Raw genomic sequence first — 26,290 nt, forward strand, 5'->3', positions numbered from 1 at the left:
GGTGTGGCATGCACCTGTAATTCCAACACTTGGAGGCTGAGGCAGGAGGATATCAAGTTTGATGTAAGCCTGGCTACATAGTGAAGCTCAAAAGCCCAAGGTCTGGGGATGTAACTCGGGGGTACAGAACTTGTTTAGCATATGAGATGTAACTTGGGGGTACAGAACTTACTTAGCTTGTGAGATGTAACTCGGGGGTCCAGAACTTGCTTAGCATGTGAGATGTAACTCAGGGGTACAGATCTTGCCTCGCATGTGAGATGTAGCCGTGGTATTGAACTTGCCTAGCTTATGGGCCATCTTAAATTCAAGCCCTAAAACCATGGGACTGTGGGAAGGCAAAAAATGTAAAAGTTGAGGGCTATGAAACCCTGCCAGCTGTGCCCTGTGTACAGAGCAAGGGCCCCAGCTGTGACCCATGTACAGAGCAAGGGCCCCAGTTGTCTTGTGGCCTCTTTTCCTGGGCATTGGTAGAAATTGGTGGAGGGTTCCTTGTAAGTAGTAGCATTTCATAGAAACCTTTTTAATCATGACGTTGGGCCTGAGAGCAGATAAAGGAAATTGCCACCAAGTCTGATGGCCTGAATTATGAATTAGATCCTGGGACCCACATGGTGGGAGGACAGCACCAGCTCCCCCAAGTTTTCCTCTGACCTCCACATGTGTACCATGGTATATGAGCAAGTGTGCGTGCATGTACACAGTATATATATATATATATATGTGTATATATATATGTATATATATATACATATATATGTATGTGTATATATATATACATATATATATACGCACACACACACACACACATTTTCTGTCAAGCTCTCATCAGTGCAAAACAAAACAATAAAAAAAACCCACAGTTCTCTCCCCAAAGGGCTTAACAGTTTATCCTGTAGCCAGATATGAGTAACTATGGTTACCTTAAATACTGTGTTCCATTATGGGACAGTTTCATTAAGTTTTTAAAGTACCAGAACAAGGAAAGCCCTAAGTCGAGGTGATTTAGAATACACTGGTGGAAACCACAGGTAGCAGGGTACAGCAGAGCCAGGGATCTCCATTACAGCTGTGGGTGCTGTCTAGGGACATTTGTTTTTTGGGTTTTTGTTTTGTTTGTGTGTTTGTTTGTTTGGATTTTGAGACACAGGTTTCTTTCTCTGTGTAACAGCTCTAACTGCCCTGGAACTCGTGTTTTGTGGACCAGGTTGGTCTCGAATTCCCAGAAATACACCTGCCTCTGCCTCACTAGTGCTGGGGTTAATATCGCGTGCTGCCACCACCACCCAGTCTGGGGACATTCTTAGTCTTTGGGTTGGTGGGAGCCAGAGGTCTGCTTGTACCTTCTGAAAGGAAAAGTCCCATGGATGTTAGGTCAGACACAGAGGTGGGCATATGTGGCTGTTAGGACTAACGGCTTCCAGATTTGCTTTGGGACCTGTAACATTCTAACTCTGCGTAGCCACAGACGGTCTAATTGGTCACCTGTGTAAATTGGTTAACACAGGGGGACCAAGGAGACGACTCAGTGGTTTAGAACACTTATTGCTGTGGCAGAGAGGACCCAGGTTCAATTCCCAGTACCCACATTGCAACTCATAACTGTTCATAACTCTAGTTCCAGGAAATCCGATATGCTCTTCTGACATTGCACATGGTGCCCATACATGAGACAAAACATTGATACACATGAAGTAAAACACATCTTTTTTTAAAGTTTTCTTACTGTGTTAACACAGGTGTGAGGTAACATGATAGCCACCATGTACAAAGCCCTTACTGTGTGACGGTCACCCTACTACCCACTCCACATTCAGTGTGGAGATTAGCCAGGACCTGGAGAAGCAGGTTCACTGGCAAGAAGAAGCAGGTCTGAGTTTTAAACAGAATCTCATGGGGCTAGTACATGGCCATGGTGTCACCCATATCTTGGTGAAAGCACCTGCCCTGGGGCTAGGTGTCAGCAGTACCCCAGGCTAAGCCAGAACAGAGCAGGTCCTTCCTGGGTTGCACTGAGGAATGCTCTGTGTCACTCAACTGTCCTCTGTCATGTTGAGGTCTCTTGTTTCAGGGTAGCATCTTACCTGCTTCTGCTCATATTGACCTCATCCTATGACAGTCCCTCTACAGGGGTATCTGCAGCGCATCAGCACCCTCAGAGATGCTCTGGCCCTGTCCTTAGGATCAAGGGCCTGTCTAGATTCAGTGCCTAAGGAGGGAAGCGGAGTGACAGGGTACAGAAAGCATCCTTCAGCTGGGCTAGCCTTGGGTCTAGTGACCATGGAGATACCTGCTTGTGTCTCAGCATGGAGATGAATAAGTTGCTGCAGGCCAAGATCGACTTGGAGAAGGAGCTGGAGATAGCCAGGGAAGGCGTGAAGCAGAGACGCGAGCAGGAGCAGGCGTTGAGGTAAGTACACTGAGTATCAAGTAGTGTTTTGACTATGTGTTTTTCATTTTGTTTGGCCCAGGATCTCACTGTGTAGTGCAAACTGGCTTTAGTGTACAACTTTGCGACTTCAGCCACTCAATTGTCAAACCACATTTGCTGAGATCACAAGTGTGTGTCCCCATGCTGGGTTGCCCTGAGTTTGTGTGTGACAGGCTTTCATGTACCCGACTCTGGCCTTGAACTTATTATAGCCAAAAATGAGCTTGAACTTCTTATTCTCCTGCCTCTACCTTCCAAATGCCAGGATTACCTTGTTCCTTTATGTAGTACTGGAGATGGGCCCAGGACTTCCCGCACGCTAGGCAAGTTCATTACCACAGACCCCTTTCCAACTCATGATATTTCAGGAATAGGGCTGGGCCTAGCATCCTCAGCCCTGCCCTTGAAGGCTCTCAGAACACAGGTGACAATTTAGAGAGACCCTGCAGTGACGCTGATGGTGACACCAATTGCCAGAAGCCCATTCCTGTAGCCTGTCCCTATGCAGCACTGCCTGGACCACTGTATGACAGTTTTCCCTACCAGGTGACAACTAAGGACCATCTTTTCCTTTTGTACTTTAGAGAGGAAATTGAAGCCCTCACCAACAAGTGTCAAGAACTGGAAGAAGCTAAGAGACAAGAGAGAGAGACTACTGTGGCAGTCACTCCTGAGGTACCATGGGCCATGTTGTTCCCTTGACTTTAGGCATGAGTGGGACATGTCGCCATTGTCTTCACATGCAGCTTCTCCGTGATCCATCACCTGTCTCCTGCCCTAATGATCTCCAAAACCCAGACCAAACGTGGAGATGCCTCAGGCTGGCCTAGGGTCTTAGGAAGTATGGACAGGATAGGCACAACTCTGAGGAGGCATGAATGCCGGAAACAAAGGGAGGAGGAATAGCCCACTCCTAGCCTGCATAGATGTGACCACCAGAACATGCTGTCTGCGCAGCTATCTTGCTGCAACTTCCCTGTCTCCCCTACCCCCGTATTTGTCTCATTGGTTTTATAGGACTGGACCCAGGGCTTTATATATACTAGACAGGTGCTCTACCGCTGAGCCACACCCCAGCCCCTCACTGGGGGATTCTAGACAGGTGCTCTACCGCTGAGCCACACCCCAGCTCCTCACTGGGGGATACTAGGCAGGGACTCTACCGCTGAGCCACACCCCAGCCCCTCACTGGGGAATTCTAGGCAGGTGCTCTACCACTGAGCTACATCCCAGCCCCTCACTGAGGATTCTAGGCAGGTGCTTCCCCCTTTTTATCTAAATAAAAAGAAAGGTTTTAGCTTTAACATAGTAAAGCTATATACAATAAAAACAGGAAGAATTACATTTACAGTAGTCATTCAGTCTATTTGCATTTGGCAGATTCAGAGAAAATATTCTATTTATCCTTTCTTGGTGAGTCCAAAGTTGTATACTTGTGTACCTAATTTACCTATTAGGTAATCTATCCTTACTTGTAGTACCAACACAAAATTACCTTTTTAGACTTCAAAACATTTTCTAAGATAAACAATTTAAACTTTTATGTCTCAGTCTTATAAACTCTAACCTCTTACGTAAGTTTCTTTTCTAAATTTGATAACAAGAAAAACTATAACTATCTTGTCTTCAACTACATCAGAGCCCTAAGAAAGATATATTACCTAAGTAAACAGGAAGAGAGCAGAACAAGCAGCTTCCAGAACTATAGAAATTACAGAAGCTGCTGGTTGCCTGGACAATCACTCAAGGTTCCTCTGCAACCTGGGTCATCCGTCTTTGGTCTTAAAGGCCTAGAATATCCAAGAGACTTTTCTGTGAACCAGGATTTTGAAGGACTGTCCCGCATATCTTGACAAAGTTTGACAGTCTTTTTTCCTTTGTGTCTTGCTTGTCCAGTTTGTACGGCATACTGTTGGCAGTCAAGGCAAGGGCAGTTTCTTGCCAAAATGGCTAGCTTTGCCACAATGAAAGCGAACTCTATATGGAGGTTCTTTGACTCCCATAATCTATCCTTTTATGAAATAGATTGATACCGTCGGGCACAGATGTGTCTCGCTGTCATGAAAAGTGTTGCATTATTAAACACCTTAAATGCTATGTTCTGTAGGCCTCTGAAGTGTTTGAAGATTACCTAACTATATAAAATATATTTGTTTAACCTTGAAAGCATACCTAACATGACTACAAGTTTGATTGTCATAGATGACTACTAACCTGCACTTCTTAATTATACATTACATTTTTAAATAAGCTGCATAAGCATAATACCCCCCAAAAGAATAGAAACATACATACAGTATAACAAAAATAACTTAAATTTGTATCAGTATATCAAGATCCATACCAATGTAAAATATTTGAGGTTAGTAGTAGTCTTTTTATCTTTACCTAATAGTTATCTTTTTATCCTATGTTCCTACAACCTCCTAAATGATGACAAACATCCATAACCCATTAAATGACCAAAAACCACCCACCCTACTGAATGTGAGTGTTGTGTTCTCTAGACTGCTTCCTGTTGTCTGGGGGTGATGGCATCCAGGAGGAACCCTGAGAAAATTGAGACAATGGTCAAGTCCTGGAGAAGGTGGTTGTAACATTGTTGTCAGCCTCAGAACTCAGCCTCAGTTCCCATTGCAGAGGGATCAGCATGTATGCCACCTTTCTCGTAGTTTTTCCTGGCTTATTTCCTCCTGTCTGTAGCTAGGACTTTCAGAAGGTCTCCCCTGATCAAACCTGATCTCTGTTATTGAAGGAATCCACAGCTCTGTTTTCTGAGGACACAAAAACATAGCCTCTCCCCCAACACAATATGTTTTCTGAATTCCATTTTAAAGTTTAGGCATCCCTACAGTATCTAGGCTGCTTTAATTCAGCAGTTCCTTTTACAGTCCAATGTCTTTCAGCAGCTGTCTTTCATTCATCAACATTCAAAAAATTTAAAGTCACCATATCATACAGGATCTAGATTCCCTGTGTATTTCCCATCTTTATTTTTAAATTTAGTTTTTACTGGGGCTGGAGAGATGGCTCAGTGGTTAAGGATACTGACTGCTCTTCCAGAGGACCCGGGTTCAATTCCCAGCACCCACATGGCAGCTCACAATTGTCTGAAGATCCAATTGCAGGGGATCTGACACCTTCACACCAATGCACATAAAATAAAGTTAAATGAACCATTAAAAAAATAAAAATAAACCAGTATTTTTTTTAAAAAAAAATAGTTTTTACTATGACTTTACCCATTTTCTTTTCTTTCTTGGTGCCTACACACTTCTTTAAACTGTTTTTTAACTGTTCAATCTTTTTCAGTCTGGACCTGATTAATTGTGCACCTGTGGCTTTGCTCCGGCGCTGGTTCTGGCCTATCAGACCTGTGAGAGGCGAGCTTTATGCCCTGCGGGTCTGACTGAGAGCTGCATTTAACCAGGAGCTGTGTTTATCCAGGATCTGATTTAACTGCCGAGCTCTAGGAAATTGGCACCCACAACGTGGCAGGCATTTTTACTTAGCTTATTGTTTCTAATTAAGGTGACAGCTGTTCAGGTGCTCACTTGTGGCCGAGCTGCACCTCTGTATGCTAAGAGCACCAGGCTGCTAGGAAGCCATGTCAGGGATTTGTTTTGTTTTTTTCAGCTTTCTCAGGCCTATGTGGAAATTTGGCCCCCACATAGTGCACCAAGTATAGCCAACTTTCTTGGACCGCCAACCCCCAAATCATGACATAGAGACTTATTAATTATGAATGCTTGGCCTGAGCTTGTCTCATTAATTCTTTTAACTTAATTTAACCTGTTTCTAGTCATCTACATTTTGCTTTGGGGCTTTTTACCTTTCTTTCATTCTGTATGTCCTACTTTCCTGCTTTCTCTGTGTCTGACTGGCTGGCCTCTGGCGTCTCCCTAGAGTTTCTTTTTCTTTCTTACCCCAGCCTAAATTCCTCCTCCTACTTACTCTCCCTGTTCAGCAGTTCTGCCTATATCTCCACCTTACTATTGGCCATTCAGCTTTTTATTAGACCAATCAGGTGCCTTAAACAGGCAAGGTAGAACAGCAACACATCTTTACATAATTAAACAGTTATTTCACAACAGGGGCTCTACCACTGAGCCACACCCCAGCCCCTCACTGGCAGAGTCTAGGCAGGGGCTCTACCACTGAGCCACACCCCAGCCCCTCACTGGGAGATTCTAGGCAGGTGCTCTACCACTGAGCCACACCCCAGCCCCTCACTGGGGGATTCTAGGCAGGTGCTCTACCACCAAACTATACTTCTAGCCTTTGTATGTTTTACTTTGAGGCAGGATCTCATTGAGTTACCTAGGCTGTCCTTAAACTTACAGGTCTCCTGTCTCAGCTTCTTGAATGCTTGGATTACAGGCCTATGATAGCAGGCCTCTCTTTTTTTTTCATGGACATCTCAGGACTTGCTGTCACTCAGCAGAGTGTTTGTAGCTGTGAAGGTCACCTGGGTATTCTCCATCTCCAAAGTGTCAGCAAGAGGCCCTCTGGCCCGTTCCCCGGGCCGTTGACACCTTTGTTTCCGGGAACTAGAATGTACCCTCTTTCTAATCTGCCCCATGTGTCACACCAGACACTAGCACAGGTGGAAACTAGTACATCAGGGGCTAATCTCCTGCGCCAGTCTTCGCTCCAGGAGGGCCTGATATGTACGTGAATGCATAATAGATAAATTTTCATGGGCCATCCATAGTGGTGCAGGCCAATGATCCCAACACTAGAGAGGCCGAGGCAGGAGGAGTTCAAGGCTAGCTAGCCCCAGAGGCTTAGGAGATGCCTCAGCAGGGAATAACACTTTTGCTACACACACATAAAGACAAGTTGGGTCAGAGAGAGGAGGATAGCTGGGACTTGCTGGCTACCAGCCTAGATACAGATTCAGTGAGGGAATAGAGAAAGACATCTGACAGGCTCCTCCAGCCTCTGTGCACAAACAGGCGCACAGACCTACACAGATAATAAGTAAACAAACTGAGAAGAGATGTATGAGTTCAGGCAGGAATCTATCGCAGACAGAGCCAGGACCTTCACTGTGAGGACAGGCCATGAAGAGCATGTCATGGCTGAGCATGAAGTCGGCTGGTTTGAACAATTGAGACCACTGAGCCCCAGGGCATCCTAGTTGCTGGGTCCCTGGTCCTGGGTGACTGTAAGAACAGACATTATCTTGAAGTGTGAAGATTACACCGAGGAGATGGGTGGGATGTGTCTGGACCTGGGAGTTGCCTACTCAGCCTTCCTCACAGGAGCACCCTTCCTGTCCTGGGGTCTCCCATCTGTCCCACATGTCAAAAAAAAATCTTAAAGTAGACTAAATGAAAATCTTGGTTTCAGTGCTGACTGGCACATTGTGGCCTCAGTTACCTATGGGATGTGCTCATCTCTCCCATGGCTGGGAAGGCTGTTTGTGTAGCATGCTCCTCAGCTGAACCTGCCTGTAACGTGTGTGCAGTGGGGTAAACGTGGGCAGGTAGGCGAGGCTGGCCGGCCAGCGAGCCCCTGAGCTCTACCTGTCTCTGCCTCTCCGGTGCTGAGATTACAAGCACACGCTACCACGCCTGGCTTTTCACGTGGTTGCCAAAGAGCAAACTCAGGCCTCACGCTTGTGCAGCAGACACTCTACTGACGGTGCCGTCTCCCCAGCCTTGACCCTGCCTTTTGATGTGAGGAGAGAAAATTCCAGTAATGTGGATTTTACTGAGAAGAGCCCTGGTGGGTAGATTTCGAGAATACTACCCAGCAGTCAGCGACATTTCAATGGTTCAGTTCCTCTTTCTGCCAAAAGCCACGCTGGAAATACCTCCACTTCAATCTCCCAAATCCCACTTTTATCATACCGCATCAATCTTTAAAAAGAGCCCAAAAAAAGACTGCCACTGCACCAGCCTCAGACTTTATTTTATTAAGTCTACTGTCTGATGAGCAAGGCCTGTAATATCCTGGTTAATATCCTGTTCATTGCCCACTGATGACATCACTAACGCCGCTGACCCCCTTTCATTTCCTGCAGGCCCACCCAGAGCTCCGTTCTCCATCACCCTGCAGCAGGCACTCCAAGCCAGACTCCGACAATGAGCCCGACTCCCCCACCAGTGCCGGCGAGGGGGCTGGCTGCGAGTCTCCCACCCCATGCACTGAAGAGAGGAGAGAGGCCGCCGTCAGAACCCTACAGGCCCGGTGGAAGGCCCACAGGCACAAGGTGAGCTTCCTGATCCATGTCCAGCTGCAGAGAATATCTGGTGTTCACGCATTCCGTGACCCAGTGTGTTTGGCACATCCATTCAGCGCGTTCCCCCACCACCACCCCAGCAGTCATCCATTGTGTGTAGAGTGGGATGCTTGCAGAAGAGAGGGCTGCAAGCGCTGGCACCTTGAAAGGAGAGGTGGTGCATGCTTGTAATCCCAGTACCAAAGAGGATCAGGAGTTCAAGGTCAGCCTAAGCCACAGGAGACCCTCTCTAAAATCAAACTAGTAACAGTCCAGTGACCTAGCTTCAGCCATTTTGGATGGCCACAGGACTGTGTTTCTAGTTCCATTTTTTATCAGTCAGTTTCCCTGGTATAAATAGCAATTGATCAGCATTGGACATGGATCCAGGTGCTCCTGAGGAGACAGGCAAGCTTTTTTTTTCTGGGTAGATACCAATTTCAGAGCAAGTGATTATTGGATTATTCCCCTCTAGTAGGACACAAGGACCCCTCCTGCTTCTCTCTCTCCCTCATGGGAAGAAGGTTAATATGAGCTCAGATTCTTTTATTTATTGAATCATTTTAAAAGTTAGCTGCAATCATTATTCCCCTTTATGTTGTCCCAGATGTGGTCCCGAGAGCCCTTTGCTCTTGCCATTGTGACTGTCGTCTCACTGAGCACATCATTGATTTCTGGCCAGAGAAGGTTCCCAGGCCTCCTGCGCCACACCTAGAACTTGCCGTTAGTCTTAGAAGCCCCTCGCCTACTGTGCCCCTGTTCTTCCATTGTTGGCTGTCGCAGACAGAGAAGTAGAAAGTGGGGTAGACACAGAGAGGGTGAGAGTGGGGGTGAACATCATCGTGCGTGATAAACTTGAAGGAAACGTCCCGGCACCCATTGCTGCACCGCGGTGCACAGCATCAGCTGCTTCTCTTGTTGCTGTGCCAAACCTGTCAGCCAGAAGCAACTTCAAGGACAGACGGGTAGATTTGGGCTCACCATTTGTCGGTCCTGTCATGGCACCAGGAGCATGAAGCAGCTGGTCACATCGTGTCCATCAGCAGGCAGCAGAGAGACACAAGTGTGCCTGGCTCCATTCTCCCTTCTGTGCAGTTCAGGACCTCAGCCACACTTCGGGTGGGTCTCCCCACCCAGTTAATGCAATCTGGAGATCCTCTCTCAGACACACCCAATGGTGTGTTTCCATGGTGATTCTAAATCCAGTCAGTTGACAGTGAGATTAACCGGCACAGACACTGACAAGCACATTCTTTTAAGGAATGGAAGCCTCTGTTGAGACTTCACTCTGCTTACATTAATTCATTTCTCAATTTCCTTATTTCAGAAAAGAAAAGCGGTTTTGGATGAGGTAAGTCAGGTCACTTTCACCAGTTTCCAAACACGTATTTCTGCTGTGGGGGAGAGGACATGAGGGATACACACACTTGTGCAAGGGATGCCAGTGTGCGTGGAGGTCAGAAAAAGGCCTTGTTTCCTTGAGACAGGGTTCATCACTGAACCTGAAGCTAGGCTGGTTGCCGTTGTATCTACCCCTGGGTGCTGGGTTACAGACACATGTGACCACACCTGACTGCCGCTGTATCTACCCCTGGGTGCTAGGTTACAGGCGCGTGTGACCACACCTGACTCTATGGAAGTGTGAGGGATTCAGATTCAGGTGTTACACAGGTGTTATGCTTACACAGAAAGTGCTTTTCACCTCTGAGCCATCTCTCCAGCCCAGCAAAGTGTATTTAAAGGCATTTCCTTAAGTCCTGATTTTTGGGAAATGAATTCAAACACAGTCACAGAGTTTAAAATATTCTAGTAACAGAAGCATAAAATGAACACCAGAGTAACTACATTTTAAAAATTTACCAGCACACCCTTTCCCCCACTCCCATTTCCAGTTCAGAGCTGAGCAATCCCACATGCTCAGCCACAGATGCCAGGACACACATGCTGCAAAGCAGGGAGAATTGGCAGGGTCTGAAGACTGGAGCTGTCATCCTACAGCTCAGGTGTCCCCATGGGACACATGGGGAAGGACAGAAGAGCTGGCAAGAAGAACAGGTTATGATGACCGTGAAATTGAAATAAGAGACTGTTATTTGTTACTGGGGCTTCCTGCATGCTAGATGTAGCCCTACCACTGAGCTACACTCCCAGCCCCTTGCTGGGGGATTCTAGGCAGGTGCTCTACCATTGAGCCACACCCCAGCCCCTCACTGGGGGATTCTAGGCAGGTGCTCTACCACTGAGCTACACTCCCAGCCCCTCACTGGGGGATTCTAGGCAGGTGCTCTACCACTGAGTCACACCCCAGCTCCTCAACTGGGATTTCTGGGCAGATGTTCTATTGCCAAACGATGCTTACAGCCCTCCCTATATTTTTGTTTTGAGACAGGGCTTTGCCACATGTCCAGGCTGGCCTTGAACTTGTGATTCTCCTTTTTCTTAATTCTGTCTTAAGTAGTTGAGATAACAGGTCTGTACTGTCAAGTCCTCCTCTTGTGGCTTCTTCCTGTCCAGATGCTCATTCTTGCTCTGTCGTTTGCCAACTAGATTAGCTTACCTGGGACTGGGTTTCATCCTATATACTGTCTAGTTGTTAGGTATTCTAACATAGCCAGAGCCAGAGTTCAGCGTACATCTGCGGCTGGATGTCTCTGACCTCAGTTACTGCCCTTCATTGGCTATTGTGTACAGGGTCATTCATTTACCTTCAAACACAAAACCCAAGGGCTGTGAGGAGCAGACATGGCCGGAAACTTCATGCACCATATCTGCAGAAAGGCTAGAAACATGGCTCAGTGGTAGAGCACCTGCCTAGAATCCCCCAGTGAGGGGCTGGGGTGTGACTCAGTGCTAGAGCACCTGCCTAGAATCCCCCAGTGAGGGGCTGGAGTGTGGCTCAGTGGTAGCATGCTTATCCAGCGTGCACAAGGCCCTGGATTCTGTCACCAATATTTTAAAAACAGAAAAAGACCTTTCTGTAGCTTTTGTGACTGGTGGATGTGTATTAAAGGAAGTAGATGAAGCAGGTCCACCCCGCTGTGAAGACATCCCCGTGTGTGAAGTCTGGAGGGCAGGCACTGTGGCCTGCACCTGTAATCCCAGCACTCAGGAGGCAGAAGCAGGAGGTTCAGCACACACTTGAGGTCTTCCGCAGCTGCATAGCTAGACCCTGACTCAAAAAGCAGAAACGTGTGAAGTCTGAACTAATATTAGCAGCTGGTGTAACTGTCCTAGCCCCATTTGACTGTGTTCAGGACTGGTTTGCTGCAGCAGTCAGCACATGCCTTTCCCTCCCTGTGGACCGGTGCATGTGCACGCGCCAGCATGTGGGGTTAGGAGAGCCAGACGGGAGGCACTGTGTCATGCCCCTGAGCTTACACCGCAGGACGAGCTTTCTCCATTCTCCTTTAGCCTCCGCCCAGTACCATCTTCTAGAAACTGAGTCCTTCCCTCTTTCCTGCCAGGCAGCAACTGTGCTCCAGGCGGCCTTCAGGGGACACCTAGCTCGTTCTAAGCTGTTATGCAACAAAGCCCCAGACTCCAAGTCTCTGAGCCTTCCGGGCCTTCCCAGCCTTCCCAACCAGGTAACCATCTGGCTGGGCGAACACCAGCTGCTCGACCCTTCTTCAGCAGAGGAATCTCAAGCCCTTTGCAGCCTTCTCGTCTTCCTAGCTGGGCAGATGTGTCTAGTGCTTCACCCATCCATGTCAGGGGCAGCCCAGCAGTGGTCCCTTTGACACATCCAGGACTGGTTTAGCCTTGGTGTGGCCCGAGCAGGCCCCCCCAGTGACTGCTGATGAGGAGCGCTGTTGGGGGTGCAGCTGGAAAACATGCCCCTCCTGCCCCAGATACTTGCATGCTGCATTTGGAGACAGGAGGCTGGCCCCAGACAGGTCTCTCTCCTGTTGTCATTAGCTGCAGAGCTCGCCCACATCTCGTGTCCCAAGCCCCATCTTCCAGCCTGAAGACAGCCCAGCACAAGAGGAGGCCATCACTGTCATCCAGTCCATCCTCCGGGGATACCTGGCCCAGGCCAGGTTCATGTGAGTGGGGCCACAGGCATCTCTGTGCTGTTACTTCAGGGGATGGGGGCACCCATTTTTGGGCTACTCAGGGCTCCTGTGGGATTCACAATGATATTAAGATACTTTGTGAGCCATGGCATGGCAGTTCACCATAGCAACTGGTAGGCCTTTAGGGATATTCTAGCTTCACTTTGGCTTTTGGGTAGGCTGTAGGCTCTCACCCTCTGGAGAAGACCATCCTAGAACATGTCTCCCCATGATGAGGGAAGCAAGGAGGTATGTGGACAGCGGGTGGAACAGGGCCCATTAGTGTGTGGGCATCGCGAACTTGGGCTCATGTACTGTCCCTTTTAAAGAAAAATACAACTTGACACAGTGGTACACACCTGTAATTCCAACGCTCAGGAGGCTGAGGCAGGAGGATATCTGTGAATTCAAGGCCAGCCTGGTCTACAGATCAAGTTCCAGGACAGCCAGAAAAAAAATCCTGTCTCAAAAAAACAAAAATAAAACAAAAAGACCCTGGGTTCAACAGGGCCTTGAATACATGAACCAAGGGCATGGACTCTCAGGGCCAGTATTGTCAAGGCCCTAGACACACTTGCACAGTGTTTCGCCTGTCAAAATGGCTGCTGCCCCATGGATCAGTCCAGCCCCTGGTTCAGCCAGAGCTTTCTGTCTTCCAGTGCCAACTGCTGCAGAGGGCTCGTTGCCTCAGCTCAGAGGGAAGCTGTCTCAACCACACCCTCAGGATCTGCCTCCCCACCTTCCCTAGCAGCTTCTTCTGGTAATTTCTTTCGTTTGGTTCCGCCACAAGGGGGAGGTGGCCCTCCAAGGGTTAAGCCAAAAGAAGGCTGCGTAAGAATGCAAGGGGCTTGTCCCCACTGTGAGCTGCCTCAGCCAACCTGAGTTCATACCTATGCTGGAAGACCAGACCCTGCCTCTCTTTTGCTGCTGCTAGGGCCACAGCTGGGGTCTGAGTCAGTAGACTGCACCAGTGATCGCAGTGGCTTGGGCCCTGTGTTCTCAAGTACCCCAAACCATGCAGTCAAAGCTTTCCTGGCTTTTGTTTCTTCTGTCAGGGCTTCTTGGGGGTTTCTCCTGATTGCTTACTTAGGGAAACACTGCTAGCAATTCCTTTGTCTGCTCTGTTAAAGCCCCAAAGATGGATGAAGATGTAGCATAGTGTAGAGCACTTGATCCATTCTGTGTGAGGCCCTGGTTCCATTGAAAACAACAAGCTGGCAGTGGGGGCACACGCCTTTAATCCCAGTACACTGGAGGCAGAAGCAGGCAGATCTCAGTGAGTTCAGGGCCAGCCTGGTCTACAAAGCGAATTCCAGGACAGCCGGGGCTACACACAGAGCCTGTCTCTAAAATAAAATGATTTTAAAAAAAAAAACCACTAAATAAAACAACAACAAAGCCTTGGGTAAAGAAGCCCCAGGCTGGCTCAGAAGGATCACTCGGTTGGTAAAGGCACTGTGTTCAATTCCCAGGCCCACACTGAAAAACCCCTGGGCATGGTGATATGTGCTTGTAATGTCAGCACTGGAGAGGTAGAGATGGGAAGGGCCCTGGGGCTCACTGGCTAGCCAGCTTAGCCAGATCATCAAGTTCCTGGCCAGGGAGAGAACCCATTTCAAAAAATAAAAGACAAAGTTAACAGCACCTGAGAAATCATGCTACCTAAGATTAACAATGGCTTCTGCCTACACACGAACACATGCACACAAACACACACGTACATACATGCATGCACACATATAGACATAAAAATCAAGTCCAGGGCCCAGGCAGACTGTGACTGTGTTCCAGCTTTGAGATCAGGCCCACTCTGAGACGCAGTTGCTGTAGGCCCCTGCCTGTGGGCCATCTCCTCAACGAGTGCAGAGGTGGGTAAACAGACCAACAGTCGGCTAGCCCATGGCCTCTACTGCTCTGTGCCTGTGCCTCCAGCTCCTGCCTGAGCTACAGCAGTGCTTCGCTGTGACTGGCATTGATGAGGCTGCTAGGGATTTGGCTCATGTGAGAAATAGAAGTTCAGCTGAGGTTCTGTATGCGTGTGACACCCCAGGGAGCTGAGTCACCTGGTGCTTCCCAGAGACATCTGAATCCTTGGGTGTCAAACGTGGAACTAAAGAAGGCTGGCAAGGTCCGAGAAGTGCTGGTTACTAGGGACAGGAGGGTGGGTGGCTGCTGGGACAATGGGTAGGTGGGCTGGTCCTGCCCAGGACTGACATGCCTTATACAGAATGGGGTCCTTCAGGGAAGGTCAGCAAGGAGAGCTGTGGGGAGGCTACCGAGGCCGAAGATGAGGCAGAAGAGCCAACAGCCCTGCAGTTCTATTCAGGTAAACGTGTGGCAGTGGTGGCCAGGGTAGCACCTCCTTGAGCAATCCCTCAACTCCGATGACAAAAGAGGCACACAATGAAAACAAGCCTGTGACTCTTATTCCAACCTCACCCAGAGAGCATGGCTGGCTGGCCTTCTCTAGTAGCTCTCTCCCTCCTGTTTTTGTTTTCTTTGAGGTGCTTGACATGGAACCCAGGGCTTTGCACATGCTAGAGAAGTAATCTGCTGAGCCACACCCCAGCCCCTCACTGGGGGATTCTAGGCAGGTGCTCTACTATTGAACCACACTCCAACCCCACAGTTAAGGGGTGCTCTACCATTGACACATTCTCAGCCTTTCATGGTGAGAGCTGGGAGTGGTAGACATGTACTGTACATCTGAGCCATATTCCCAAACCTTAGCTGGTTCTGACTGGATCGGTCACTCTCCTTCAGTTCCCAGGGTCCCCATAGGTGTCCGTTTAGGAGACCCTCCTGGCACACCTTGTTTAAAGTGTTGTCACAGTTGAAAGTCATACATTGACTTCAGCTGTCCCTTTCCAAGCTGTGTCAGAGCTGCAAAACCATGAGCTTTGCTGTTCTCTCCGAACCCTGCTCTGCAAAGCGCAGCGAGCCGAGCCAGAAGCCCTTGGATTTCAGAGAAGGCAGGCACACAGACACCAGAACCCCAAAGCCACCGCCAGCCTGCAGTCTCCAGGCTCCCAGAGGCTTTAATCTGTTCTCCAAAAAGCTATCTGTCCTGATCTCACCAGGTTCTGTGTCTGCTGACCTTTAAATTATTTGGTCAGGGCTAAAAAGTTTGTTTGTGGTGTGTTTCGTCCTCTTGTCAAATGTGATTTTAAAATGGCAGATCTATCCACCTGTATAGACTGGTCCAGGAGCATCCACTGCTCCCCAGGTATTGACCCCCGGGATATACATCCATGTGAGAAAGTGAATGAATGGCACCTTGTTTGAGCTGACTGTGTTGCGATGTCCATTGATTGGCTGGTTGTTGAGACAGGCTTTCACTCCATAGCCCAGGGTGGCCTTTACCCGTGTCTTCCCGTGTCTGCCACCCCCATGAGCTTACAGACATCACAGCCACACCCAGGCCTTGACTGTGCTTTTAGAAAAAACTGAATGTAGAGGAGCCTGCCCTCAGTCCCAGCAAAGAGAAGAGGATGGGCTGATCTGGACCAGCCACATAGTGACTTTGAGGCTAGCCTGAGTTACGTGAGACTGTCTCATGAAAGGAAGGAAGGAGCTTGGTTAAGAGCACTGGCTGCTCTTGCTGAGGGCTTGAGTTCAGTTTTTAGTAGGCAGCTCACAACTGTCTGTAACTCCAGTTCCAGGGGATCCAAATCCCCTGTTTGTTCTATAGCTCTGCACACATTTGGTGCACAGATGTACATGCAGGCAAAACACCTGTACACATAAAGTAACTTTTTAAAGAGGAGAGGGTCAAGAAGAAGGAAGGGGGAAGAAAAGGAAACAAAACCTAGTGCCACAAGCTAAAATCCCAGGAATCTAGAGACTGAGGCAGGAGGATCATAAGTTAAGGCTAGCCAGAGCTACATGGCAAGCCTCTATCTAAAAAACAAAGCAAAAACCAAACCCAAACAAAAAAGCTAGGGAGAAAAAAGATTCAGGGGAGTGTGTCAGTGGGTGAAGCACTTGGGTGCAAGCCCAAGGACCTGAGTTCAGATCCCCAGCACCCGTGTGAAACCAGGCACAGTTGTATGCCTCTGCAGTCCCCGAATACCTACGGAGGGGCAACACAGCATCAAACAGAGAGAACCTGTCTCAGGGTGGAAGCTGAGGACCCCATCTAAGGTTGTCCTTGGACCTCCACTTCTGCACCATGGTACTCGGATGTTTACACATACAGAGGTTATGAAATACATTAGATTTCCTGAGATTGCAGTTTGTAGGAACTGTGGAGAAGAGGCAGACAGCCAAGTCAGGTTGCATGATGCGGTTGGAATCTTGTTCTTTTTAAATCTCAAATCAGTAACATTTCATCTCCCCTCACCTTTAGGAACAATAAGAGTGGGGCTCTGTCCCAAGGAGGAGCTGAGAGAGATCGCTGCAGCTGGACCTGCCTCCTCACAGTCCTCGGTGCCCGACTCCCCCCAGGGTGGCCATTGGGACTGTCCATCCCCATCCAGTCTGGAGGCTGTGCCTCGGTCCAGTGTGACGGATGTGCTGTGCTTGGATGTGTGTGAAGAAAGGAGCAGCAGCGCCGGAAGTGCTCAGCCATCCCTGGGTGCGTCCCCTCTGTCCCCTGTGCTCCATCCCTGCTCCTCACCAGACAGGCCAGGCAGCTTGGGCCACTTCAGCTAGGACCAGCTTATACACAGTGGCCACTCGGTTCTGATTCACTTTGCATCTTTTTGTTTTCTGAGCTAATCTTACTGTGTAGTCCAGGCTGGCCTCAAACTTCACTGTATAGCCTAGTCTAGCCTCAAATTTGTGATCATCCTTATCCTCCTCCATCCGCTTTCCAAGTGCAGGGATTACAGGAGTGCACCACCACCCCAGGCCTGCAAGTGTCTTAATGTCAGCAGGGGCCAGACTATTCCAAGAATAGGAACTAGCAAGAGGTTCTGTAGGGCTGTGCAGGTGGGCTCTGAAGGTCCCTGGCTGTGTGGCTGGGGCTTTGGTCTTGCATGCCAGGAACTGCTGATGGCCAAGCGTACAGCTCACAGCTGTCTGCACCTGTGACTGGCTCCACGTGACTGACCTCCCTTTCCTGATTCATTTTAGTGGCGTCCTCTCCCCCAGGACTACAACCCACGGAGTCACCACCCCCTGAGGAGGATGACTGCTCCGACGACTCGGATGATATTATCTTTTCGCCATTTCTGCCCAGGAAGAAAAGCCCCTCCCCATTCTAGGACCCCAGTCATTGCCTCCAGGTGAGGTGGCTATGGGGACAGGTTAGAGGACTCGCTAACTGAATTTGAGAAGATGACCTATCGTGCTAGGGAAAGAGTCTTGCCTTGGGAACACCTCAGCCACCGGTTTTCTTATGTCTTGTGCTTGTGCCTTTGAGGGATCCTGGTGGCTCTACACTGCTCTCTGGGGAGGGCAGGCGGCCGCCTCCCACTTCCATCTCTGATTTTACCCCATTTATTTCCAGTACCCACAGATATATCCACCCCAAATCAGGACAGCAGGGAGTCTTGCAAAGACTAGAACTCTTGCAAAGTCTGCCACCTGCCCTTGACCTTGGCACTGCCAGCTGCCATGAGAGGCAGCCTTCCTCGTCTTGTGCCGCCCAGTGCCTTACAGGTCGTACAACTAAATCTCCTGTCCCCACAGCAGAATGCAGTCACATCAAAGCCAGCAAGAAGCTATGGACATCAGGGTCCCCAGACGAGGTCCCTGTCCCATGGGCTTCTTGCTCCCCTTTCTCTTATCCCCCACCACCTCCGTCCTCTTGGGAGGATGAACTCTTTGAAGAGCACCTGACAGTGTGACATGGAGTGGCTCAGCAGGTATTGAGAGACAGCAAGAGGACAGAGCCACAGGTCACCAAGAGAGGAGATGGAGAGCAGGGCCAGGAGCCAGGAACCAGCTCACCATCCCAGAAGAGATAAGTCTCAGGGAAGAACAAATTCCAGTGTGGGCCTGGGGACGGCCCTGTCACCTGTGTCTGCAGGCCACCAGCGCCACCTGGCCCACTCAGCAGCCAGTAGTTGAGATGTTGGTCCCAGTTTGTGAAATTAACTGTTGTCATTGGGTGAGAATGAGGGGTTTGGGGCTTGGGCAGGGTTTTAAGGGTATCCAGGCTCTGTGTAGCTCAGGTCTGCCGCCCACACTTCCTTGTCATGCCTGTGGGACTGACTGCTGGCTGTCTCCATAGATCACTGGGGGTGGGACTTTCTGGCCTTGTCTTAGGCAAAACCTAGTGCTAGCAAGTTCCTTCTTGGACTAGACCTGTGGGGACACCAGGTTTGCTGTTAGGGACCACTTATTTACTCCTGGCATCCTCCACAAAACACCTGCCTGCTGCTGCACACAGCAGGCTGGGCGTGGGAACCTCAGGATGGGAGTTGGGCTTGGCAGCCAGAGGCCAGGAAGATGGAACCCAACTTTGTCGACCTGCCCCAGGGAAGGGAAAGGGCCCCTAATACTGTGATAGGACCAGGCAAACCTGCCTAGCCCTTTTCCCCACCAGGGGGCAAAAAACAACTCAGCCAGGACCCTGGCAGGCTCAGTTTTTTATGCACTTGGCCTGTGGGTTGTCTGCCAAATTAGTTTTCTTCCCTGTGCACTGGTAATTTTACCAACATGGCAGCCAAGTGGAGTCCTCTGCAGATCTGCCTCCCTACCACAGCTTGGGTGTGTTCCGTGATTGATGCCATCACTTGAAGCTTCAGATCCATCCACTCAGGCACAAGAAGGTGACTACAAGTGGCTCGTGTGCCTGTACCTTCCCCGAGGCCAGGGGTCCTTATGTGGCTGCTCTGTCTCTTATTTAACAGCAGCCATTTGTTCATTGAGTGTTCTAAACGTGAACACTCAGGAGTTCTAGATTGGTGGGGGGCGGGGGTACGGGGTGGGTGTCTTCACCTCAGCTGCCCCCACCTCAGGAAAAGGGGCAGGGTCTGTAGGTCTGAGGCTTATCGGCAGCCAGCCTGGCCAGCGGACAATGAAGTCAAGATCAGCCCCTGCACTTGAGTTTTCTGAGAACATGCCCCAGCAAACAGGAAAGCTATAACCCTCCTGTCCTTTGGTGCAGCAGCTAATCTATTAAAGGTAAACCCTGTCTTGAAGCTACCTCAGTAAATGACGGTGCCTCAAGCCTCTGTCTTTGGCCGGTGTCCTGTGTCCTGTGTCCTGTGCTCCCTACCCAGGCCCCATTGGTACAGCAGACTGCCCCTGGCTGATCTGAAGCAGAGAGCACCTGGGGGTGGGGGTGGGGTAACTTCTATGGGGCCTAGGAGCAGTGCAGAGAGCTGCTGCTGGCTCCCCAGGAGCAAATGCCGGGACTAGGAGTTCAGCCAGTCAGTTCAGCTTTGAACTTTGCCTGGTCTATAAGACAGGCAGACTCCTTGTGCTTGGCTTGCTTTCGGAGGCACAAGTCCTCCAGCATGTGGCTGGCCAGGGGCTGTGGTAGGATGAGCTATGAGAAGAGCCAAAGACTGTGGGCTGGGCCAACCCTGCTGAGAGTGTGATTGGTCCGGGGCCCAGCCAGCTGTGGTCTGTGAACTGTTAAGTGGTGCAGTAGGAAGCAGAAAAATTCATCTCTCAGACCTTAGCATTCAGGACCAAGCGGACCCAGGTATGTACACTCGAGAGGGTAAATGACGTCACTGTGCCCTTAATTCCACGGCAACACCTCCACATCACCTTGATCTTAAGGAGCAGCTGCGAGACTTCTCTGAAGGCTGGTGGGTTGTCCAACTTTGAAAGAACCCATGCTTTCTTCGTGAAACACTGACGTGAAAAGTTAAACCATGACTCCACCTGGTGGACAGCAACCAACCTGCTGACCTTGCCCTGTGTCAGTTGTCCTATGTGGAGAGCTGGAAAGGTGAAGGTACCACTCACACCAAGGAGGTGCTGGGTGGAGGCCTTGGGCGGCTCTTGTGCTCAGGAAGCCAGTTGGGCTTGGGACACGGGGGCTTATAGGGACCCTGTGGGATGGTGCTCCTCTTACCCGTGACTGGGGGAAGAAGATGCCTCTGGTTCAAAAACCAGGAGTAGACTGGGGTCAACATCCTGAAGACGCCATCCCAGCAAAATAGTGAGATCCAGGAACACCACAGCCCTCTGTTGCCCTTGGTTCACCTCTGCCCACCACAGGCTGCTGAGACAGAAGTGCAGAGAAGGGGCTGGTACAATCCCAAAGCTAGCAAAACAGCAGCGAGCTGAGTGTGGATGGGGAGCAAACCTGTAGTGAGCTTTTGTATGGCACTAGGGCTGGACCCTGGGTCCTAGTGTGAGCTAGACAAGCGCTCTACCACTGAGCCACACTACCAGCCCCTCAGTGCATTCCAGATGCCGTGTTATCACGGGCATGCAGCATTGAAAGGGGTTTGGTCAGAAGCCACCAAGACCGTAGTCCCTCTAAACTGCCTGATGGCTGAACAGAAGTTGCCAGGGCCCTATGCCTGGTGTTTTATAAAGTACCATAGTACATTGGGAGCTTATCGTGGTCCATTTCAGCACCAAGGAAGGGCTGTGGCTAAGTGACCCTGGCTGCAGGTGCTGGGTGCATTCTATCTGATAATGTCTATTTTTGTCTCCCGACGAGGGGAGTGATGACCGTGCCTCCAGTTTCACAGACCCAGAACCCTCGGTGAAGAGACCAATCATTAGAAAAGAACGAGCTAACCAGTGTAGATTCCTTTAAAGCTATAAATACCTCTCCGGGAAAGCACTCTAACCTTTGAGATCTAAATAAAAATTCCATTATATCCTGGTTAAACTAATTGCAAATTCCTCTTTGGGGGTGGGGAAGAGCAGCGATTGCTTCCACGTGGCTCAGGCACTCGGAAGACCAGAGACTCAGTAAACACAGCTGGTGTGGATCCAGGCTGGCCCCTTCTCCAAGCTCCGCCTCCCCAGACCCACAGAGCCTGCTCCGCATCCAGCAGCCCACTCTGACTACCTTTCTGGCGCAGGCCACAGCTGGGCAAGCACCTATTAAAATGAGAGAAATTGCATCTGGAAGCTGGGAGATGAAACTGTCAGAATGACTCAGAACAGTTAGCAGTGGATCCCTGGTCTTTTTGGTCTTAATTTTTCTCTCCCTCTTTAAACAGGGCCTCGCTATATAGCACTGGCTGGCATAAGATTAAAGCCATGCACCACCACACCCAGCTTTTTTAAAAAAAAAATGGTAATTTAGGGCCAGCAAGATAGCTCAGTAGATAAAGGCACTTGGTGCCAAGCCTGACAGCCTGAATTCAGTCTTCAGACCGCCATGGCGGAAGGAGGGCCAGATTCCACAGGTCGTCCTCTGATGTCTGTATGCATGTCATGGTGCACGTGTGTGTGTGCATGAATACACAAACATTGTAATGAAACATTTAGATTTTTGTATATGTATGTGTGTGTATGTATATGCCTATTTGTGTGGATGTTCAGGGGTGTGTTTGTGGTTGTGTGTGTGTGCCAGAGTTCAGTACCCGGTGTATTCCTCAATTGCTCCACACCTTTTTTATGTATAATTTTTATAAGGTTTAAGTGTATGAGCGTTTTGCTTGCACATATGTCTATGTACATGGTACCCTTGGAGGTCAAAAGAAGGCATCAGATCCCCCTGGAACTGGAGTTAAAGTTACTAACCACCATGTGGGTCCTCAGCAAGAACAAGAAAGAAGTACCCATAATTGCTGAGCCATCTCTCCAGCTCCTCTGGATCCTTTGAGAACTTCCACTGACCTGGACCCTTTTGATTCAACCAGGCTGGCTAATGAGCTCCAGGAACCTGCCCGTCTCTGCCTTCCCATGCCGGGCTACAGATCTAATCCTACCTCTTCCAGCAGGTGGCAGCAATCTGAGCTCAGGGCCTCGTGCTTACATGGCATGGAGCCATCATTTTCCAGACCTTTTGCAAAAAGTATGTCCATGCATGTGCATGTCTGCGCACCACAGCATGCTGCGGAGATCCCAGGAAAGCTTGCAACATACACCTCTCTCCTATGTGGGTACCCAGGGGATTGAACTCAGGCTATCAGGCTTGGAAGCAAAGCCTTAACCCCCTGAGCCATCTCACTCATTCCCCAGCTCTTTAATGGAAAAAGAAATAAAGTCACAATCTCAATAAATCACCCAGACTGCCTTGAACTCAGCCTGTGGCCTAGACTTGACTCAACTTCCTAAGGAGCTCGGAATATAAGCCTGCACTACCAGGCCTGGTTCATGCATGCCTTCTTAAAGCCTGGGGAGACGTAGCTCGGTGCACTACCAGGCCTGGTTCATGCATGCCTTCTTAAAGCCTGCGGAGACGTAGCTCGGTGCCTGACTGGCCCGTTTTAATTCACCATTCCCCCCAAGTCCCCAGGGAACACAGGAAGAATTTGAATCCCTTGTTCCTTTTGGCAGCACTGTCGGGTTCAGAATACGAATGATGAGGATGGAAACAGGCTGGCCTGTCTGCACAGGCACCCACTAATGGCCTTTGGCTAGCATGTCTTCCCATGGGCTCCTTCAAGCTGGACCCAGTTACAGCTGGAGGGACAGCCCCATTAGCCGGTGCCTGCCTGCCTGAGGATCTTGGAAGAGGTTTCCATGGTGCTGGGGCTCTCTCTGAATAAGGAGAAAGGGGTGCCCCTGAGCTACTCGTTAATTAAGCCCAGAACAGCCAGGATTCAAAGAACAGTCCAGTGTGTGCCAGGGCTCCTGGGGGGCCATTCATGGGACCCAGCCTGGGGCTTTCTTCCTCTCAGTCTCTCTCTTCCCAGGCCCAGCTTCTAAGAGATGAAAGCAGAGAGGCCGTGGCGTGGGCGGGGAGGGGGCACCACTGACATAATACATGAGAAAGGCTGCTTCATGCCGGCACTGCCACCCGCCTCCTCCCTTGGCATATCTGCTACTTCCCTTGGACAGGGTTAGCTGATGAACCAGGGCTGACCCACCTGAAGCCCTTCTGACTCATTGCTTAGCTCCCTGCCTCCTGCGTTTTCCTCTCCCCTCCACTCAACTCCTTCCTGTTAAAATGAGTTCTTCTCTTTTTAACAGTTCAGTTCTGTCCCCTCTGAATACCTGTGGGCCTTCAGCACATACAGTATGCCAATTCAGCCTGTCCTAGGCTCCGACCCTGCTGCTATGGGTGAGAAGCACTCCAGGCCACCTGGTGGTCCCCACCAGGATCTGAGGTCACCTGTTTTCCTCTACCTCCAAAACACTCCTACAACTGTTGGGTCCTATGGGGCTACCACCTAGGCAGCCCTCGGCCCTGCTGCCACATTAGCGCCTGTAGAGGAGACTCAAACAGTTCGTCCCAGAGGCAAAAGTGAGTTCCTGAAGAGGCTGCCCTGCCATATGCACACAAGACATGTGCAACACACAGGCATGTGCAAATTGCAAACCTACATGTGAATAGCATACAGACATGTATGTACACACACAGATGGGCACATCACAAAAGCACAATGTACTCACAAGCATTCACATGCACAGACACACACAAAAATACAAAAATGTAAGCAGATGTACAAAATTACATGCAGGCCAAAGAGATGCCTCAGTAGGTTAAGTGAAGAGGATCTGAATTCAATTTCTAGAATGTACATTTAAAAAAAAACCTATCCAGGCATGGTGGCTTATGCCTTTAATTCCAGAACTTGGAAAGCAGAGGGAAGCAAATCTCTGTGACTTCAAGACCAGCCTCCCTGGTCTACTTAGTTCCAGGCCAGCCAAGGCTACATAGTGAGACCCTGCCTCCAAAACCAAAACAACCAATGGCTGAGTGGCACTCAATTGTTCTCCCAGTGCTGGAGAGGTAGAGACAGGCAGATCCTTGGGGCTGTTGGCCAGCCAGCCTCACCCACTTGCTTGACCAGCTCCAGGCTACTGAGAGACCCTGCCTCAAAGAGAGGAAGAGAGGCATATATATGGCTTCTATATGCACATACATGCACACACACATATACAGAAATATATCTGAGGTTCCTTTGTTGTTGTTTAAAAAAAAAAAAAGACCACAGAAAAGCCAGTATCCATAATCCCAGCACCTGGGAGGCTGAGGCAGAAGGATCAAGAATTACTGCCTGGTGCTTGAGGAGAAAGATTTCTTCAGTGATGAGGCCCCCCAGGAGGCTGACCATGCTCCAGTGATGACTTCACATCCATGCACAATGAGTGGCGATCACTTGGCAGGTTAGAAGAAAAAAGAGGAAGCGGGCCTAAAACTGGGCAGGAAGCCTGGTGAGGATTGGAAACAGGGAATGGAGAGTGGATATGATGAGAATACACACTACATGGATCACATTCTCAGAGAATAAATTACAAGCCAGTAAAGTGCAACCTGGGCTACACAGACACACCGATCACCACCACCACCCGAAAAGCAAAAATCTCTGATTAGGGTATGTTCCCATCAGGACATTTCCTCCCAGGCCCAAGTGCCAGCATGCCCAACTCAAAGATTGTCTGTGGGGGTAGCTGTGGCTTCCATTTACAACCTGATGCACAGCGATATCCAGCCCTGGCAAATGAAAGGCTCTACCCCCAGAACTGTGATGAAGTCTGAAGTCAGTTCCGTTTACCTGTTAGCTGCTTGTGCCGACACATCTGTAAGTACTGCTTCCAATCTCTCCTCCCCTGCCTTCCCAAGATGCTGTGCGTGCGGGTGCACATGCATGAGTGTGTGTGTGTGTGTGTGTGTGTGTGTGTGTGTGTGTGTAGAAGCTAGCTAACCACTGTATGCTCTGATACCTTGGAAGGGCCCAAGTAGGGCAGCTTCTCTTCCTGAGAACTGGAGAGATGGCTCAGTGGCTAAGAGCACTGGCTTCTCTTCCAGAGGACCCAGGTTCAATTCCCAGGATCCCCAATAGTCTGTAGCTCCAATTGCTACCCTCTGCAGGCACCAGGCATGCATGTAGGGTACAGATACACATGCAGGTGAAGCACACATAAAAATAAAATTAAAAGTTGAGATAATTACTGTTGGTATTTTCTGCATATAATTACAGACACTCTCTTCATTTATATAGGAGAGCATGGAAGAAGGATGCATGGGTGAGTGGATGGATAGATATGTAGGGAGACGATGGATGTCATTTGAGTTGAGGGGACCACCGGCCCATACTGGTTTTCAGTGTCCCGAGTGCTATAGCACTGTATTCATATTCAGGTTCCATAGTGCACAGCTTTTGCCCAGACTTCTCCTGTCCTCTGGGCAGTGCTTTCTCTCTGTGTTACACTCTAACACCGCTAAGTATCATATATCGAGTCGTCTGTCTTGTGTGTCATGTTTTCAGATCTGTGCTGTGCACGGTCTCTTTCCTCTCCCGTCCCTCCCCCCACTCAGCTATTCTAACACCGAGCGAGTTGTCTAAACCCTATGACCCACTGCAGGCCTCTTCTGGGAACCTCCAGGAATGGAGGTGAAGGAGGAACATAGCAAGGTATAGGCACATAGGTGGCCGGTGGACACAGCAGGTATCGTGTGAGCCCTAGGGTTCAGGTGGGAGGCCAGGGCTATTGTGGGGAGTCCTCATGTGTTCTGTGGGGGTGCTTGAATCAGGCCCTGAGAGATGTGAGGACAGAGAGTGTTGGCAGGAGAATGATAATGGAGTTCCACCCCAG

The 26,290-nt window shown here is 49.6% G+C and overlaps 1 protein-coding gene across 9 annotated transcripts in view; it reads left to right on the plus strand.

Annotated features, from left to right (window-relative positions):
* Positions 1–19,831, plus strand: part of Iqce (IQ motif containing E) — a 44,777-nt gene extending 24,946 nt beyond the window's left edge. For 7 of the 9 annotated variants that reach the window (XM_048436874.3, XM_048436873.3, XM_048436879.3 and 4 more), the window contains 10 exons: positions 2,306–2,410; positions 3,016–3,106; positions 8,463–8,651; positions 9,988–10,011; positions 12,125–12,244; positions 12,576–12,703; positions 13,372–13,472; positions 14,955–15,038; positions 17,061–17,288; positions 17,789–19,831. In XM_048436874.3, coding sequence (XP_048292831.3) covers positions 2,306–2,410; positions 3,016–3,106; positions 8,463–8,651; positions 9,988–10,011; positions 12,125–12,244; positions 12,576–12,703; positions 13,372–13,472; positions 14,955–15,038; positions 17,061–17,288; positions 17,789–17,919 — 1,201 coding nt within the window. In that variant the 3' untranslated portion in view covers positions 17,920–19,831. The remainder of the gene's footprint in view (positions 1–2,305; positions 2,411–3,015; positions 3,107–8,462; positions 8,652–9,987; positions 10,012–12,124; positions 12,245–12,575; positions 12,704–13,371; positions 13,473–14,954; positions 15,039–17,060; positions 17,289–17,788) is intronic. The other 2 variants (XM_048436883.3, XM_085683481.2) reach the window with 1 other exon arrangement.
* Positions 19,832–26,290: the final 6,459 nt, after the last annotated feature.

The sequence above is a fragment of the Myodes glareolus genome, chromosome 2 (assembly GCF_982192425.1).
Source record: "Myodes glareolus chromosome 2, mMyoGla1.1, whole genome shotgun sequence".
NCBI lineage: Eukaryota > Metazoa > Chordata > Mammalia > Rodentia > Cricetidae > Myodes > Myodes glareolus.